This window comes from Haliotis rubra, unplaced genomic scaffold (genome assembly GCF_003918875.1).
Source record: "Haliotis rubra isolate DU_JTF1 unplaced genomic scaffold, ASM391887v1 Scf592, whole genome shotgun sequence".
NCBI lineage: Eukaryota > Metazoa > Mollusca > Gastropoda > Lepetellida > Haliotidae > Haliotis > Haliotis rubra.
In genome coordinates, this window is record NW_025767293.1 from 390,250 (window position 1) to 408,993 (window position 18,744).

Consider the following 18,744-nt stretch of genomic DNA (forward strand, 5'->3'; position numbering starts at 1 on the left):
CCAAATTTCAACTAACCAAATTCACCTCATCTCTCAGAATTTCAGCTCACCTGAGCTCCCCCCATATCACCTCAAGTCATTTCATCACACCTTACAATTACATTACAATTACACCAAAATCACCTATATCATCCGCCCTACAGTTAATCAAATTTGGGCTTGACCAATAAACTGCTGACATGCACATTCAAGGTGGGATAACACACAACCAGGTCACACATTTTGACCAACCCACACTCAGAACTCCTCTGAGCTGGAATGGCCACTGGGAGGCAAGCCAAAACACATCTCAAAAACAAAAAGTCCACAGTAGTAGTTTCCTTGAACAAAGTCGACTTAGTATGCATCAAAGACAACAAGAACATGATATGTATATTCACATTTCTCTTTAATGAGATTCAATAACAATTTGAATGACACCATTTTTCATTATGCTCTAAAGAGGGAGCAAGTTCATTTTCAAGTTTAATCACATTCATCATAAATACTGTAATTTTGAAATAATATTATGACAGATGTAAATATAAGGTAGATTGTTTACGTCTTGTGAAAAACTCCCCAAAGTTGTGACCATAATTTTACTTCCATGTTACTTTGTTTTACAAACCTATAATTTTCATAGCAGAAACTGGCTACAATGGTATTTAAAGCACTTTACAATGAGGCAAAACTATCTATAACAGGATACATCCATTCAAGTATAACAATCAATAAATAGTAATCTGTGAACTGCTGTCAAAGAAAAGTTCAAAACTACACAAGGTTGAAAATATGATAATGAATGAGACAGTGTGTTAAACTGTCACTGTAGAAGGACGGAATGTAGTGATAACAAGTAATACAACACAGTACACAACGATATATAACTGTCAGTGTCATCTATCACAGTTGAGAATCCCACAGGGAGAAGAGTTGTCTTCCCCTACTGGAAGGAGTAACTTGGGTTGGGGGTGGCTCCACACCACATCCCGATGAACTTGAGGACATCTTGCAGCTCAGGACTGTGTGACACCTGCAACAGAATGAGTGTGTCAGTGAGTGAGGTTTTGTGACACTTTTAGCAATATTACAGCAATATCTCAGTTGGGTACCCCAGGTATGGGATTCACACATCGTACCCATGTAGGGAATTGAACAAATTGGCTGGCTATTGCTGGTATGAACTGTATGTCAGATAGATCAGTCCATCAGATGAAAGGCACCATGTGGTCTGAGACTCTGATGAAACATGAGCATGGATCAGAATCACGAAGTCCAGGGGCTCCTTTCACGAAGCAACCTTTACTAAGGTTAACTCCCATTCTTTAACATTGCACTAAGGTTACCTTAGTGACTTACGATCACCATAGTGCTTTTTGAAAGGGGGCCCAGATTGGTACAAGCAGACACACACAAGTGCATGCTATATACATGCAGGAATCTTGGGCATGACATTAAAACCAATTTCACCACAATATAGAATTTCCTGTCGTGAATTTCCACAATAGGTCCGAGTACATATCTAGGTACATACCTTTGTGGCCATGAGGAACTTGTTCCAGTCATCTTTGTTGGCCGTCTTGCCTGGATGCTTGAACTCCACCTTATTTCGAAGGACGGGGTACCCTGGGAAGTAGACAGAGTTGTCAGAGAAGCTTTGCAGATGACTAAGGGCTTTGGGTGTTAAAACATTGGGAATGTAATTGGTTTTCTTTAAAGACATAATCAAAAGCTAAAGTAAATATAGTTGACATTACTTGATAAATAAAAACTGACAGTTCCTGTCTTTGCTTGCAACTATGAAATATTTTATGCAGCTGCATCTTTGCATCCAGAGAGTTATCAATGGCCACACCAAGTCCTACCTGTAATCACACAAGGCATGGAGCGTATGCCCGTGTCCGTGGCAACCAGTGAGGCCTCGTATGTGTTTCTCTCATCCTTGGGGAGGATCTGTTCCACCTTCCTGTTCATGGACACTGTGAGGACCCACTCCTTCAGCTCCTCATGCTGGGCGCTCTGGACAACAAACCAACAGCAGCTTCTTTAGTCATTTGTTGTTTTGTGTTTTCACCGTGAGCTTCAAGCTTCTCTTATTAATTGTTACATATAAACATTACATGATTGTTAATCTAAAAGGGTGAGGCTCCCTGAATGTTTGACCTGTGCATGGTTCTCCCTGTTGTATATTTCCATTACATGGTTGAAACAAGCCATTTTCCTTTTTATTCAATATTTACCAGTAAACCTTTTTTGTATTACCATCCCATAGTGTGTATTTCTGATGATGTTCATGTTTGGCAGCGATTTAAAGATATGCTTGTGTTAGTTCTTTAACCTTTTAAAATCAATATTACCATCCCTGTAAGTAACAAATTTGGACCAGACAAAGATTCAGCAGGCTGAGAAGAAGGCATCTTTCCAATCCACCTAAGAACTGTTCATAAACAAGCCATATAGCAGCCATTTCAATCTCTTAATCCTACTTTTATTCTTCTTAAAGAATAATGTATCCAGGACACATTGCATTCAAAACCATGTGAGTTGGCACCATCTCAAGGACTTACAGGCAGATATGGTTTCTCTGGGAGAGGGATCTCGAAGGGGATGTCTGTGTCCTGGAAGTCACTGTGGTCCAACATGTCTAGAGTCCCTTCCTCGATAGCCTGGCGGAGACACACATTGTAGTAGACAGAAATACATACAGGAACGTTAAAGAAATATTTAGGACTAATCAGCTACTTTGTTTAGACAGTACTTTGATGGTGATGATGATGATGATGATGATGATGATGATGATGAGTGAATAAAAACAGTGAATGTCAATGTACCTCTGCAATATCCAAGTATCTGTTCAGGAAAACGAAGGCCATGTTCTCCCATCCATTGTTCTGTGAATACAATAAAATGATCATCAGCGCTGGTAGTTCACATGTTCACAATATAACACCTATAAACTCATATACTTGTAAATATTCCAGTCATTTTCTGAAATTCATACTATAACAATGTGCCACCATTAATGAGTACTGTCCTACAAAACATCAAATTTAACCTAAGTGTCCATTAGATTATTTTTTCTCCCAAATTCCAAATTATTTCCACTAAAGTGATAGGGAAACAAAACACAAAAACATCAGTAGTTAACGTTGTAAATTATTGTTTATCCTATCCAAATAAGAACATCTCACCCTGCACATCATCCCTGCCTCGTAGAAAGCCTTGTCCGCTGGGATGACATCGGTGTGGCGAAGCAAGGAAACGCAGATACGGGCAGCAATGGTGTCCAGAGACTTCTGGCCCAGAGAGGCTGACCGAGTAGCGTAGTAGTGGGCGATGAGTAGCAGGGTCTCAAACTCTTCGTGGTTGGGAGAGTTGGCATCAGGAGACTTGGACATGTTCTCACACTGTCGGGGCAGGAGACACAAGGGTGTGAGTTACACTTGGATCACTGGGTTTGAGTTCTGTTCATTAGTTTATGCTACAGTCAGTAAAATACCAGCTAAATTATGGCCATCTAAAAATAACCAAGTCGATAATGGTTGATACTATAATGGTTGATACTATGATGGTTGATACTATAATGGTTGATACAATGATGGTTGATACTATAATGGTTGATACTATAATGGTCGATACTATAATGGTTGATACTATGATGGTTGATACTATAATGGTTGATACTATGAGCAACATTTCACAATGTCAGGGCAGGAGACACAAAATCATCAAAGTCATCACTGACCACCAGACCAAAAAGAGCCACCTCTACAGGTTGGGTGATAGCTGCCCTCCTAGTCTGTGTATCCCAACATCAAACTGGCAGATTGGTTACATTTTACCTCAGTAAATAAGGCAGCAGGTGTTTTATATGTGTAAAGCCCAAGTTCAAGCAGATTATAGCTTTTTATAACATTACTTTCTGTGTATAACACTGCACTCATCAATATTACAGTTAACCAACCCCCATCACTTGTGTTCTTTAAGACTGATTCCACTTTTCAAAAAAAATAATTTCTTTGAGCTTAATTAGAAACATCCTGTTCTTTTAGAATCTTTCTTTTTCAGTGCCAGTATTTGAACCAACACAAGACTAATGAGGCAAGATTACCAGGTCAAACAGCATGTCTCGAAGGTCGGCCCACGTCCTGAAGGCTTCTGGTTTGTTGAGATCCCGCTGACTGACCACATCGCTGAACAGCCGCTTGTAGATGTTGTAGTTCTGGGGAAAATAACACAGCCCAAACTGTACAAGCAAACAAACAGGTACCATAAACAGTAGTGTCTTTGAGTGGATAGGTAATTATGTCAGCTATATTGTGGTTGCCAGCGACTGGAGACGTGGGGCTGATTGGTGGGACGATGAATCGCTGTCTGGACAATGTGTCGAGGTCATACCTGACCAAAGTGCTACATATATCTAACAGTGAGTGCATGTCCTACCTGAGCATTAGCTGGTGCTCCGTATTTGGCATAGAGACCCAGAGCTTCGGACGAGGTTCCTCCCTTGATGAGGTGTGTAGCATACAGAGCAATGTACTTGTGGAGAACTTTGGGATTCTACAACAGATCAAATTTCATCTCAACAATAATCTTAACTTCATGAATCATTGCAGCACATCCTGGGAACAATATCTCTCTGATGTCATCATTACATTACACTGGAATTTGCTCATCCAAAGTAAAGGAACTGCAGTCTGACAGAATGTGTCTCAGAAAACATGTCCGTATTATGAAACAATAGAAAGTAACATTTCATCCTATAAGTCAACATTGTTCTGTATTATTTCTATGTAGAACAGATTTATAATTCTAATATCTTCATATACTTCTTCTATATTGTCAATCTTTACTACTATCCACAGACATATTATGACAGACACTTCACAATACAAGACTCGACATATTACTACTGACATCCCCAGAACATGTATTAAACCCATCTGTACCTGCTGTTCTGCTGTCTGAATGCACTTGTTCCATTCTCCCTTCTCGGCATACATGTCCAGGGCCCCAATGACATCCACATTAGCCAGCTGCAGCATACAACACATAATGGTACACTGTACAGGAAACATAGGGGTCAGGGACTGATCCAAGCTGTCTGTGTTGTCTCACATTCCATTCAAAACTATTCTAGCTATATGACAGTAACCAGTAACTAATCAAGTCTTGTCCTGACAATACAATCAACATGTGCTGCTGGGAACCTGTTCAACCCAGAATCACCTAGGGGTAAAAGACTGTGTGGACCAGCTGCTCCAACCTTCTGGATCAGCCAGTACCATTCACAACAACTATGATAGTTGTCATAATAATGGTATTATGGTATTAGATGTCATGCTGCTCTCAACATCAGAGGATGCTATTTTGGTAGATTAAACAAACTTATCAAAAGTGAGTGAGTGAGTTTAGCTTTACACCGCTTTTAGCAATATTTCAGCAACATCACGGCAGGGGACACCAGAACTGGGCTTCACACATTGTACCCATGTGGGGAATGGAACCTGGGTCTTCGGCGTGACGAGCGAACGCTTAAACCACCAGGCTACCCCACCTCCCCAACTTATCAAAGAGCAAGCAAGGCCTGTCAGGTTTTTAGGAAACTAAAGAGTCATGTCTGGAAGAGATGTGTTTGTGACATCGATCTAAGCAATTGAGATACACTGACGTCATAAACCAATTCAAGGAGCTTGACCACCCAATCCCATGAGCCACTTCTTACAACATGCAGGGATTGCTGAAGATCTATTCTAGCCTGGATCTTCATTGGCACAACAAGAGAGTCCTGTCTGGAGGAGATATGATTTTGACACAGTGTAAGTATGATATATTCAACAGAAAAAGGTGACTCACATCTTCAGCCCTGCCCTGGTTCTTGCAGTACTCCTTGTATCGCTCGTCGACGTACGGCTCATATCTACAACATACAGGAAGTCGCTGTAAACATGATGATAATGCTCAGTAAAACATCACAAACATGTGTTTCATGAAATAGCGAAACTAATTTTTGTTGTGTGATTTCAGAAATGTATAATATCTAGTTTGCATAAAGGTACGCATGTAAATATGTTGGTGCCAAGTGTTTCCCAGACCTAAATACCCAATACTTGATATTGTGAGACAGGATCATTGCCGCCAGGGTACGAAGACAGGCAATCAACAAAGTAACCAAATGTAACCACTAGATACATTACGTTTCCTCTTACAACCAGATTCGTTTGCTCGCAACAAATCTCAACCTGCATTCCCATGGGGAAAGGAACTGAAAAAGTGTAATCCCAAATGTAACAAATGTAACATATTATTCCTCTTGGTAAAAGTAGGAAGATTCACATTATGACAACAGAACAGATTTGTCATACCTTGGTTCCAGCTCCTTGGCCACCTTCTTAGCCTTGCCCCAGTCTGCACACGCAATGAACATGTCGATTGCCTCCTTCACCATGTCACTGGCCAGGTACAGCTCAGCGGCCTGAAGTGTAAGTGAAGATTTCAGTGAGCCATTCCAAAAACTGGTCCAGTGTCATCACTGAGTTACCTTATGAGGGAATGAGTGAATGTTGTATACTATCCCAGTCAGAAATAACCAACATACATCATGTCCAGACACACCAGTGAGAGGTTGATAACAGACCAATCAGTCATTTTGTTATTCTTTTTAACATGTTCCAATTTAGCCTTCCTGGTTGAGTCCCTTCCTAGAATTCAATGTCCTCATTCGAGGTGAGGTGAAATTGGGTTTAACGTCGTGCTTGAGAATATTTCGCTCATATGATGACGTGCATGCGTGTGTATGTGTATGTGCGGCTGCTTGTACTAGCCCAGACTGAAGCTGGTTTTATAGTGCTAGCCCACTGAGATACCATGCCGCAGTGAAGCATGAAATACCCCACTCAGACACATTATACTGACTCCGAGCCGACCAGTCCTTGTTGTACCCATTAATGCCGAGGGTCAGGCAGGGACCAACAAGTACCATATTTTAACATCTTTTGGTATGACGCGGTCGGGGATCAAACCCGCGGCCTTCCGCTCTCTGTCCTCATTCGACACAATGGTCAACCAACCACTGGCATCGCTGATATATCACACCTTGGCACCCATCAGGAGTGAGTGAGTTTAAATTTTATGCCGCTTTTAGCATATTCCAGCAAATATCACACCAGAAATGGGCTTCACACATTGTACCCATGTGGGGAATCGAACCTGGGTCTTCGGCACGACCATTACCATTAGGCTATCCCACTGCCCTGGGACCCATCAGAAAACCCTTCTTCTCACACACGAATCACCACTATTGGAACCCAGTGAATACTAGCATGACTGTCTGCTGTTTAAGATTACATTCAGCAATATTCCATCTGAATATTAAAGTAGACTATTGATATTCAGATCTGGGCCATTAGTGCCATTGTGAGCCACTATCTATGCCACTAAGGCACAATGACACAGTGTCAAGTCACCAAACCTGACTGCCAAAGTCATTAAGTCTTCTCTTACAACCAACACTGTTTGCAGGGAACAAATGCAGATTGGTTTCATAAAATTGTACAATGTTTTCAATTACAGAGAGGATGCTTCTTTTTTTTTTAAATGCCCAAATACAGTCAGCATTCACAATAAAACAGACTGACATAAAGACGACTACTACACTGTGTCCTCCATGCTGGTCTACTTACTGAAGAGTGTTTGTTGATCTCTGCCAGGCGTGGACACACCATCTCAATCACCATCTGGGACTTCTCCGCACCCAGGAACTTGAGTGCAAGGTCACCAGCCTGTGTTCAACAATTAATTAGTAATATGACAATAAGACCATAACTTCTCCTCTCTTTATGTTTCTTAACCAAATGCAGTTCAGGTAATACTGGCTGCATCAGAGTGTTCCAACATTAAGTCCCTATCTTTAACATTCGTGTGTTCAAAAGCCCACACTCAGTAATATTCCAGCAATATGACAGAGGCCTGAAGATACTTTAGTATCCACACAAACAAGGGATTAATATATCAGTGATCCACAACAAGGACTTGCAATCAACAAAGTCACCACGCCTAACCACCTGAACTGACAGTTTAGGATCAGTAATAACCTGGCGTTGAGTGAATATGGTTTTACACTGCTTTTAGTAATATTCCAGCAATATGACGGTGGAGTTCTAACCTGGAATCTCCATGGGCAGCAATCATGATAATGTTAATATCAGTACATGTTAGTTCTTGGGATAGATTTTTCTTATACAATGAAACCTCACAAGTTCTGACCCATGAATGGTTAAACCCAGCTAATGAATGATTGCTTTGGCATTATTCCAGCAGTTTCCTGGCAGCCTGTAAATAATCTAATCTGGGCTTGACAAATCAGTGGCATGATGACCAGTAATCTTCCAGGTTACACGATGCAACCATCAGATCGTCATTCTCATTGATTTTAAAAGAATCACTGGAACATATATCCATACCTTCATCCAGCACTTCTCCAATATGCGGACATCGTCTGTCATTTTGTTGGTGACCTTGACATAGCATTCAACAGCACGGGCATACTCCCCGGATGATTCCCACTCCCGAGCCTGGTGAATCATCGACTCCGCACCTCTGTAGTCAAAAGAAGGAATTAATATTGTTTCCTTCAGCAAGGAAAGTATGTCAGAATTGAACCTTAGTAGGGAACTGACCGTGAACCTTTTGCATGACAAGCATCCATTTGCAATCTGTCCCTATATTTAGCTTCTTGAGATACAGACATTCATATTTCTTTCCTTGGCTTTCAAGTTATTCATTCCATACTTTTGCGATTGATGGTAATGATTATGTCAATGGGAATACAGAACATATATATATATACACTGAACAATTGGTAGTTCGACAGAAACATGGACATGCTTCAGATGAAAGAAGACATACACAACAACTGCACAAATGTGGACCTACACAAACTCATAAATAATAGGAACACAGTCTTCACCAATGTATTCACTTCTGGAATATTAGTCTAGAAACCTTTATCTGACCATGTTTCCCTGTTACTGAAAATAGTTTAGTCCCCATGAACCAAAAGGAAAGAAGGGGAATGCGAACATAACCCCCCAAAAATGAATGAAACTTTTCACATTAACGTGAAACCAGACCATAACAATTAACATGGCAAACTTAACCATATCTCAGAACAGTAAAATACTTAAACCTTGTCTAATCATCTTTAAGCATACCTATCACACAGGCTGGCAAGTATTACACAATGTATTGGCAAAGACTGCAAGTGAACAAAACTAATCATAAGGAAACAAAAGACTAATGCCATACATGTAAAACACATCTACAGATAACACACTTCTAGAAAGCACATTAGGAGTGTTATGGGTACCTACACCCTGAGGAAGCTATATGACAAGCATCATGATGTAGTGCTGCACACACATGGTTATAGATACAGTTGAGACACGCCCCCCAGCTGGCTCAGGAGGGCTTAGTAGGAGGTACATTGGATATACACACACCCCAGCTGGATCAGGCTGGCTAAGTAGGAGGTACATTGGACACACGCCCCCCATCTGGCTCAGGAAGGCTAAGTAGGAGGTACATTGGACACACACCCCCTACTGGCATATGGCTCAGGGGGGCTCAGTAGGAGGTACATTGGACACACGCCCCCTACTGGCATACAGTTCAGGAGAGGCTCAGTAGGCTCAGTAGGAGGTACATTGGACACACGCCCCCAGCTGGCATCTGGCTCAGGGGGCTCAGTAGGAGGTAGGGACACACACACCCCCTACTGGCATTCACGGCTCAGGAGGGCTCAGTAGGAGGTACATTGGACACACACACACCCCCTACTGGCTACAGCTCAGGAGGGCTCAGTAGGAGGTACATTGGACACACACCCCTACCCTACTGGCTCAGGGGGGCTCAGGAGGTACATTGGACAGGAGTGGCTCAGGAGGGCTCAGTAGGAGGACACACACCCCCCCACAGCTGGCTCAGGAGGGCTACTGGAGGTACATTGGACACTGCCCCCAGCTGGCTCAGGGGCTCAGTAGGAGGTACATTGGACACATGCCCCCACTGGCAGCTGGCTCAGGAGGGGCTCAGTAGGAGGTACATTGGACACACACCCCTACTGGCATACTGGCTCAGGAGGGGCTCAGTAGGAGGTACATTGGACACACATGCTCAGGAGGGGCTCAGGAGGGCTCAGTAGGAGGTACATTGACACACACACACCATACACGGCTACTGACATGGACACACACACCCCTACTGGCTCAGGAGGGGGCTCAGTAGGAGGTACATTGGACACACACCCTCTACTGGCATACGGCTCAGGAGGGCTCAGTAGGAGGTACATTGGACACACATGCCCCTACTGGCATACGGCTCAGGAGGGCTCAGTAGGAGGTACATTGGACACATGCCCCTACTGGGCATCACTGGCTCAGGAGGGCTCAGTAGGAGGTACATTGGACACACACACCCTACTGGCATACGGCTCAGGAGGGCTTAGTAGGAGGTACATTGGACACACACACCCCTACTGGCATACGGCTCAGGAGGGCTCAGTAGGAGGTACATTGGACACACGCCCCCTACTGGCATGGCTCAGCTCAGGGAGGGCTCAGTAGGAGGTACATTGGACACACGCCCCTACTGGCATACGACTCACGGCTCAGGAGGGCTCAGTAGGAGGTACATTGGACACACGCCCCCTACTGGCATACGGCTCAGGAGGGCTCAGTAGGAGGTACATTGGACACATGCCCCCTACTGGCATACGGCTCAGGAGGGCTCAGTAGGAGGTACATTGGACACACGCCCCACTGGCATCAGGAGGGCTTGGCTCAGGATTGGCTAGTAGGAGGGTACATTGGACACACACACCCTACTGGCATACGGCTCAGGAGGGCTCAGTAGGAGGTACATTGGACACACACACCCTACTGACATACGGCTCAGGAGGGCTTAGTAGGAGGTACATTGGACTCTTGACCCCTACTGACATACGGCTCAGGAGGGCTTAGTAGGAGGTACATTGGACTCTTGACCCCTACTGACATACGGCTCAGGAGGGCTAAGTAGGAGGTTACATTGGACACAGGACTGGGGCTCAGGAGGGCCCAGTAGGAGGTACATTGGACACATGCCCCCTACTGGCATCTGGCTCAGGAGGGCTCAGTAGGAGGTACATTGGACACATTGGCATACGGCTCAGGAGGAGCCCAGTAGGAGGTACATTGGACTACTGGCACACACCCTCAGGAGGGGCTTAGTAGGAGGTACATTGGACACATGCCCCCTGGCACTGGGGCTCAGGGGGGCTCAGTAGGAGACACATTGGCTCAGGGGGAGGTACATTGGACACATGCCCCCCTACATGGCTCAGGAGGGCTCAGGGGGCTCAGTAGGAGGTACATTGGACACATGCCCCCTACTGGCACGGCTAGGGCTCAGGGGGCTCAGTAGGAGGTACATTGGACACACGCCCCCCCTACTGGCATACGGCTCAGGAGGGCTCAGGGGGGCTCAGTAGGAGGTACATTGGACACATGCCCCCTACTGGCATCTGGCTCAGGAGGGGCTCAGGGGCTCAGTAGGAGGTACATTGGACACACGCCCCCTCTAGGGGCTCAGTAGGAGGCTCACTGGCATACGGCTCAGGGGGGCTCAGTAGGAGGTACATTGACACACCCCCTACTGGCGCCCCTACTGGCATATGGCTCCAGGAGGGCTCCAGGGGGCTCAGTAGGAGGTACATTGGGCCCCTACTGGCATACGGCTCAGGAGGGCTCAGGGAGCTCAGTAGGAGGTACATTGGACACACGCCCCCTACTGGCATACGGCTCAGGAGGGCTCAGGGGGGCTCAGTAGGAGGTACATTGGACACACGCCCCCTACTGGCATACGGCTCAGGAGGGCTCAGGGGGGCTCAGTAGGAGGTACATTGGACACACATCTCTATTGGCTGGTTTGTTTGTTGTTTAACCTACAGAAGACACGCTACTACTTTTTTAATTAAAATAGGGCATGCTAAAAGAGCTAATGTTTCTAAACTGTGAACAACATTAACATTCAAATTCATGCTTATGTTGTTGTTTCTTAATGAGAGAGAAAATATATAAAAAATATAACAATATATAAAAACAAACATAAATAGTTCAGTTAAGAGAAACAAAGTTAAGACAGGTAGAGCTCACATCAGAACAAGTCAATGTTAACAGATACATTAAATATGAATATTGAATAAATGGCTAAGTGATTAGATAACCAAAGACTGTTTTCCTCACAATTTCAATGAAATATATTTGTGTACACATTCAAACCAAATATAGCAGGAGGGAGATAACTCATTCCTACATACCCCTCCTCAAAGCTGGAAACAGGAAAGTTTACATTTTAATATAAGTATCCAGGATCAAGAACATACCCCAACTATTGTATTACTACACCTGTTATTGTTAGGGATTATTTTTTTAAAGTTGTATGTTACAGTATTCTATGGGTGAGCTTTTACAACTTTCGTGTTAGAAAATACACTCTATAAACTATATTTATGTAACTAAATCTGTTCATATTAATATTTTTAGATTACATATATATGTATGATATATTTAATCATAAGTCAATTTTCATCCAGAACTGACCACACAGTAACAAGAAGATACAATTTTGAAATATTTATAAAGAAATTAAGCTAAACTGTTTAAATATGATAAGGTATATACAAAACAAATATTAATATCAACAGTGTTGGTAACATTAGATTAATCCTACTTGTAACTATGTCCTGTTACCTTGGTAACATATTCTACAGTATTATTCTATAACACTTTTAAGGGCTAACTACAAGGCTATTTTCATATGAGATTCTACAAGGACCACTATGGGTGTCAGACAATATCTACAAGTGTTCTTGTACTGTGCTACAGCTGTCCTCAACAGTATAACATACATGCACGTTACAACAAGAAAAAGGCAGGACTATGCCAGACAAGAACGTCAAGGTGAACATGACAAAATTCTTGTCCTTCTACAGTGAACATTCAAAACACATACACCAGACATCAACCTGGCACATCTAAGCTTGACAATCAATAGTCTAATAGTGAACACTGTATGGTAAAAAACAGGCAGTGCCAACTTCTCTCTTTATTCAAGTCCATAACAACATCTCCATTGTCAACAAAACCTCAGCCATCAGATCTCACCACAAACAACTTCAGTCAGTTGGCATGCACGTGGTGAATTTACAACTGGTTTGAACAGTATTGCAGTCATATCACAGTGCATCAGTTCGGGGAAGCCTGAAATTATTGTGGTTTTTCGATGTTTCCCACTTCCTGCTGACAGACCTACAAACTCAGAGCTAAGTGGGAGTCGAACCCTCGATCATAGATTTGCATGCCAAAGGGATTCAACCCTAAACAGCCAACTGCAACACCTTAGACAACTATGCCACCAGTGCCGTCACTGTTCACACAAATATATGATTGCAAAAATAATATTCTCAAAATGATGTAACATGAAACATGAAAGTAAAATGGCCAGAATGATTTAAATGGTGAGAGTATGGATGAGTTTTTCTACTGTCCAGAACTGATGAACAGTCTGTCAATGAGAGTATTAGAAACCCAGTAATAATGGCAAAACTGGATCACTTGAACTGGCTGCCCTGATCTTACAGCCCGCTCAAATATGTTTTACCAACCATGTCATGACCACAAAAACTAGTTCTGTCTAACTACAACTGACTGCCCAAAGCAATTTCAGCAACCATGTAGGTGAGATGAAGTAATTGGGGTTTAAGCCCCTAACGCCTGCACAAGGAAGAGTTAGCAACCCTTTGATAATGACATATGCTCTCACTACAGTTGACTGCCTAGAGGCCCTGCAGGTAGTGACAGACAGAGGCAGCTAGGACAACACATACTCACCCTTCACCTCCTTTGCCACTGGACAGGGAACAAGCATAATACCAAGTTATCTCCCTTGACAAATAAATACATATATCCCTATGCTTTTGTTTTCAGGTACATTACAGCGATTGTCAAAAGTAGTTTATATATTATGAAAATTATTTCCAATCTTGATAATGCTTCAAACAAAAGTGTGGAAATATGTGACAACAATCTCTTGTATATATTTCATAACTACCCTTAAATGAACAATCCACAGCAACCTTACTAAACTCAGAGCAATGTAGGCAAGCTAGTGGTCAATAGTGTGAACACAAAGGCATGACACACTCAATCAATCAAGTTTGGTCCTCCACAGCAGCTAGCTAGCCAAACACTATCAACCCTAGGAAGCCTGTGTAATGAACTGATGCCCTTTTTTAAGATCACAGGCAGGAAGGATTTATTAGCCCTGAAAGCTCCAGGAGCTTAGCAATACAGTACTGGTGTATATATTCCTAATTATATGATGGTTCTTAATGCTGTAGATCCATACCTGGGTCCCTTGTTGGTCATCTCTCTATCATACTCATCCTGGAGCTGCTGCAGTTTGTGGGGGACATACTCCTTACACACTCGCAGTGCATCCTGCCACATGTCTGAGTCCTGTAGGAACAGATATAGTACAGTGAGAAGTTTGATATATTTCTCGTCACATGCTGGCTATATAATTGATAATCCAGCAATATCACTTCAGAAGACACCAGAATGGTAACAGACTGACTGACTGAGTTTGGTTTTACGCCGCTTTTAGCAATATTCCAGCAACATCACGGCGGGGGACACCAGAAATGGGCTTAACACATTGTACCCATGTGGGGATTCGAACCCAGGTCTTCGGCGTGACGAGCCAACGCTTTAACCACTAGGCTACCCCGGCGCCCCGAATGGTAACAGACATGAGTGTTTACGGTTTTATGCTGCTCTTAGCAAATTCAAGTAGTATCTGGTGGGAAATGGGCCTCAAACCATTGTACCCATGTGTGGAATCAAACCTGGGTCCCGGTGTCACAAGTGACTGCTTTAACCACTGGGCCACTCCACCACCCCCTAAATGTAATAGTAGCAAGCATCTTACCCGGTAGTATTTAACAGCCAACTCCGGCCTCTGGGCTCTCAGCAGGAAGGACTCAGCCTTGGCATATTCCTTCTCCTCGAACGCAAATCTGGCCTGGCCGACCAACACATCAGCCACGGAGTCAGCATCATGCGCTTCGGCTACACGCTGCGCCGAGTCCCAGTCCTGATTGTGGACGTACCTGTAACACACAGCAGTTAGTGAGTCAGTTGGGTTGAACTGGGTAAACATGTTGATGCTTGACCTTGACTTTTACCAGTGAGGAAATTTTTCAATACAAAGCATGATCAAATCAATGTCTGACTGAATATTTGTTGCTTATTTTCATTAATCATAAGGTATATTTCATGTCCCTTTGAACAACATTTAAAAAACAACCATGGCATATGAGTCGGAGGTGTAAAAGGAAGCTGTACTGAATAATATTATTTTCAGCATTGCAGTAGTTCATTGTCGGGGTTGTGTGTTTGCAACACAAATATTCACCCATTTCTATTTTCTTTAATGGGAATAGATCAAAACTTGAGGCTGACTTGGTGCCAATCTGGCAGAGACGAAGGTACAAGACAGTATATTCTCTGAGTCTTGCTGCAGTTTGCAATGCCAGCTTACATGAGAACAGCTTCCTTAGGTCTGGCTGCCTTGATGAATTCCGCCTCTGCCTCTTGGAACTTGCCCTCATCTTCCAGAAACATGGCATACTTCAGGTGGATATCAGGCACTTTGTTCTTCATAGCAACACGACCCAAGTCAAAAGCAAACTCAAATGCACTGAAACACATCAATAGTGATTTCTTCATAGTATCAAAAATATAATCGCTGAAATTTTCTAAGCTGCTAGTATTCAAAGATGCACCAAACTTGTTGCAAACATGTATGCAACTGAAAGTAAATAGTATTTATGTCAGAGATAGAGGAAATATAATTACACCCTTTAACAAATGGAAAATAAAACAATACTGACAACATAATTGTTTTCTAAAACTTGTCAAAGATGAAGCAAATTTCATCATATCACATACCAGTTTTCTGTAGCATAGTCAATGGCTGCCTCCAGGAGACCGAACTTGTTGAGCAGTTTGACTGCTGAATCCCCTCCCAGACTTTTGGCCCAAAGATATGCCACCTGTTTAGCTGCTGTTGCACCACCCTGGGCCTTGGCAACCTGAGTCACAGATCACACAGTATATGTCAAACCAAGTCACAGATCACACATTGTACATCATTCAGAGTCACAGATCACACATCGTACATGAACCCAAGTCACAGATCAAACATTGAACATCATTCTGAGTCACAGATCACACATTGTACATAATTCTGTGTGACAGATCACACATTGTACATCATTCTGAGTCACAGATCACACATTGTACGTCATCCCAAGTCACAGATCACACATTATACATCAACCCAAGTCATAGATAACACATTGTACATCAACCCAAGTCACATATCACACATTGTACATCATTTTAAGTCACAGATTACACATTGTACATCATTCTGAGTCAGAGATCACCCACTATATATCATTCTTATTCACAGGTGACATGACATGATATACCATACTGACTCACGGATCACATAATATATATCATCATGAGTCACGGGGTCCACACTATATGTCATTGCCTACTAACATCGACCAATCATGCTCTACATACAGGGTACGCCTCGTCCCACATCACATGACCCACTGCATCACTTCTGTACATACCCTGTATGCCTCATCCCATATCACATGACCCACTGCATCACTTCTGTACATACCCTGTATGCCTCATCCCACATCACATGACCCACTGCATCACTTCTGTACATACCCTGTATGCCTCATCCCACATCACATGACCCACTGCATCACTTCTGTACATACCCTGTATGCCTCATCCCACATCACATGACCCACTGCATCACTTCTGTACATACCCTGTATGCCTCGTCCCACATCACATGACCCACTGCATCACTTCTGTACATACCCTGTATGCCTCGTCCCACATCACATGACCCACTGCATCACTTCTGTACATACCCTGTATGCCTCGTCCCACATCACATGACCCACTGCAATTTAACCAAACCTGCAGAGGTTTTCAATTCTTTTGAGAGAGTAGTCCTTGGGGTACATATTATGCATTTTCCGGCTGAAAAATGTCCTGTGACAGTTGTATCAATGTTTTTGAATAAAAGATTGTACAATAAATAAACTCTTTTATTTATTATCACGGACCCTACCTCGCGGAGTTACCTCCCTTAAGCATGCGCACCAACTGGGTAGGCTCCTAGACCCGTATCATCATTCCTTCTGCTGAATTCTTATCAGTGAACAGAATTGCGGGGAGGTGGGAGGCCCTACCCCAGGGCGACTCTCTTCAAAGAATTGAAAACCTCTGCAGGTTTGGTTAATTCTTTCAGAGAGATCGTCCTTGGGGTACATATTATGCATAAACACAGACTCCCAAAGACCCGGAGGCCAGGGAGGAGGAATTCTGTCAAAGCACACTCAAAATATAGCGATCATTATCATGGAAAAAAATTGAACAGGCGCCATAACACTCACCTGTCACTTTCGACCCAGTTTAAGCTTCGCGAGAGGCATTATGGGAGGAACTGACAGGGAGGATTTGTGCTCAAAGGCGACCTCTAGCATAATGAGACATTGCGCGTAGTGCGAATATCAACGAAATCCGACCCACTAAGTGGCTTCTTTCATGAGAGCACCGTGGGGAAAACAAAAATACCACTCACTAGCGATACAGTAACTCCGTAGAGAATCGAAGGGGTACAGGTTCTCTGAGTGAGCTCACATTAGCAGACATGTCAATAATGGAATCTTATTGTACAGTAAGCGTCAAAACAAACCAATAAACCAAGACTCACTTTCGGTCAGGGTGGCAGGACACTGTCCACTGGAGAGAACAATGCGACCAAAGTTTGCCGCGATTACGGGAATGCGTGTCGAGCTGATAATGGCGTATAAGCGTGCTTGGCGGCTCCAAATAGCGGCGGAGCAGATCTCTTCAATGGGGAGTGCGATGCAAAAGCTTTTGATGCGGCTACTGCCCTGACCGAGTGAGCCTTCAACCCCTCAGGGGAGGCTTGCCCTTAGCCTGATAAAGCGGCACAAATACGATACTAGCCAGCGAGACAAAGTCTGCTTGCTGCGGCTGGCAGACCAGCCTTCCGCCACCGTAACAACAGAACAGCTGGGTACCCGTCACGGATCCCCTGCGTTAGTTTGAGATAGACTTTGGCGTCTTCACGGACATCCAGCGGGTGAGTGCTTCGTAGGAGTGGTCCCGATGTGGAAGGCTGGGTAAGAGTAGGAAGTTCGATAGGAGCTGTCACATGGAAGCGTGATCGACCGAGCCCGATTCGGTAAAGTATCTGGGGGCCGAATACTGACCACGATCCGTGTGAAACACAGTCAGCGCCCGGGTCGGACGACATAGCATGTAAATCGCCGACCGCCGACCAGATGTTACGCCACCAGAAAAACAGCTTTCCAGGTCAACAACTGAATGGAAATAGCCGATAGGTGTGAGAAAGTGGGACGGACAGCCAATCGAGCCACGATCGACAAATCCCAAAGGTGGACTGGTTAAGCCTGAGAGCAGGTCGAATCCGTTCAGCGCCAGCAAAGCGCTATCACGAGAGGTGCTGCCCCAGAAGAGCACCATCGACAGGGGTGTGAAAAGTGGAAATAGCGGTGGAGTAGCGCGAATGGTGAAG

At 43.7% G+C, this 18,744-nt stretch overlaps 1 protein-coding gene and 1 long non-coding RNA gene across 2 annotated transcripts in view; one reads left to right on the plus strand and one right to left on the minus strand.

Moving 5' to 3' along the window:
- Positions 1-369: 369 nt before the first annotated feature.
- LOC124255090 (intraflagellar transport protein 172 homolog) overlaps positions 370-18,744 on the minus strand; it is a 56,019-nt gene continuing 37,644 nt past the window's right edge. The window contains 21 exon segments of the mRNA XM_046688924.1: positions 370-1,012; positions 1,514-1,605; positions 1,845-1,998; positions 2,547-2,645; positions 2,811-2,870; positions 3,171-3,386; positions 4,091-4,201; positions 4,423-4,539; positions 4,929-5,015; positions 5,836-5,899; positions 6,345-6,454; positions 7,662-7,760; positions 8,442-8,577; positions 12,335-12,346; positions 13,908-13,925; positions 14,425-14,534; positions 15,007-15,187; positions 15,619-15,777; positions 16,029-16,171; positions 16,727-16,780; positions 16,992-17,076. Coding sequence (XP_046544880.1) covers positions 923-1,012; positions 1,514-1,605; positions 1,845-1,998; positions 2,547-2,645; positions 2,811-2,870; positions 3,171-3,386; positions 4,091-4,201; positions 4,423-4,539; positions 4,929-5,015; positions 5,836-5,899; positions 6,345-6,454; positions 7,662-7,760; positions 8,442-8,577; positions 12,335-12,346; positions 13,908-13,925; positions 14,425-14,534; positions 15,007-15,187; positions 15,619-15,777; positions 16,029-16,171; positions 16,727-16,780; positions 16,992-17,076 — 2,197 coding nt within the window. The 3' untranslated portion in view covers positions 370-922.
- On the plus strand, positions 10,440-12,325 carry LOC124255083. Its single transcript, XR_006892619.1, has 6 exons — positions 10,440-10,489; positions 10,666-10,775; positions 10,894-11,003; positions 11,104-11,158; positions 11,783-11,847; positions 11,913-12,325. It is a non-coding gene; the product is annotated as an uncharacterized LOC124255083 (long non-coding RNA).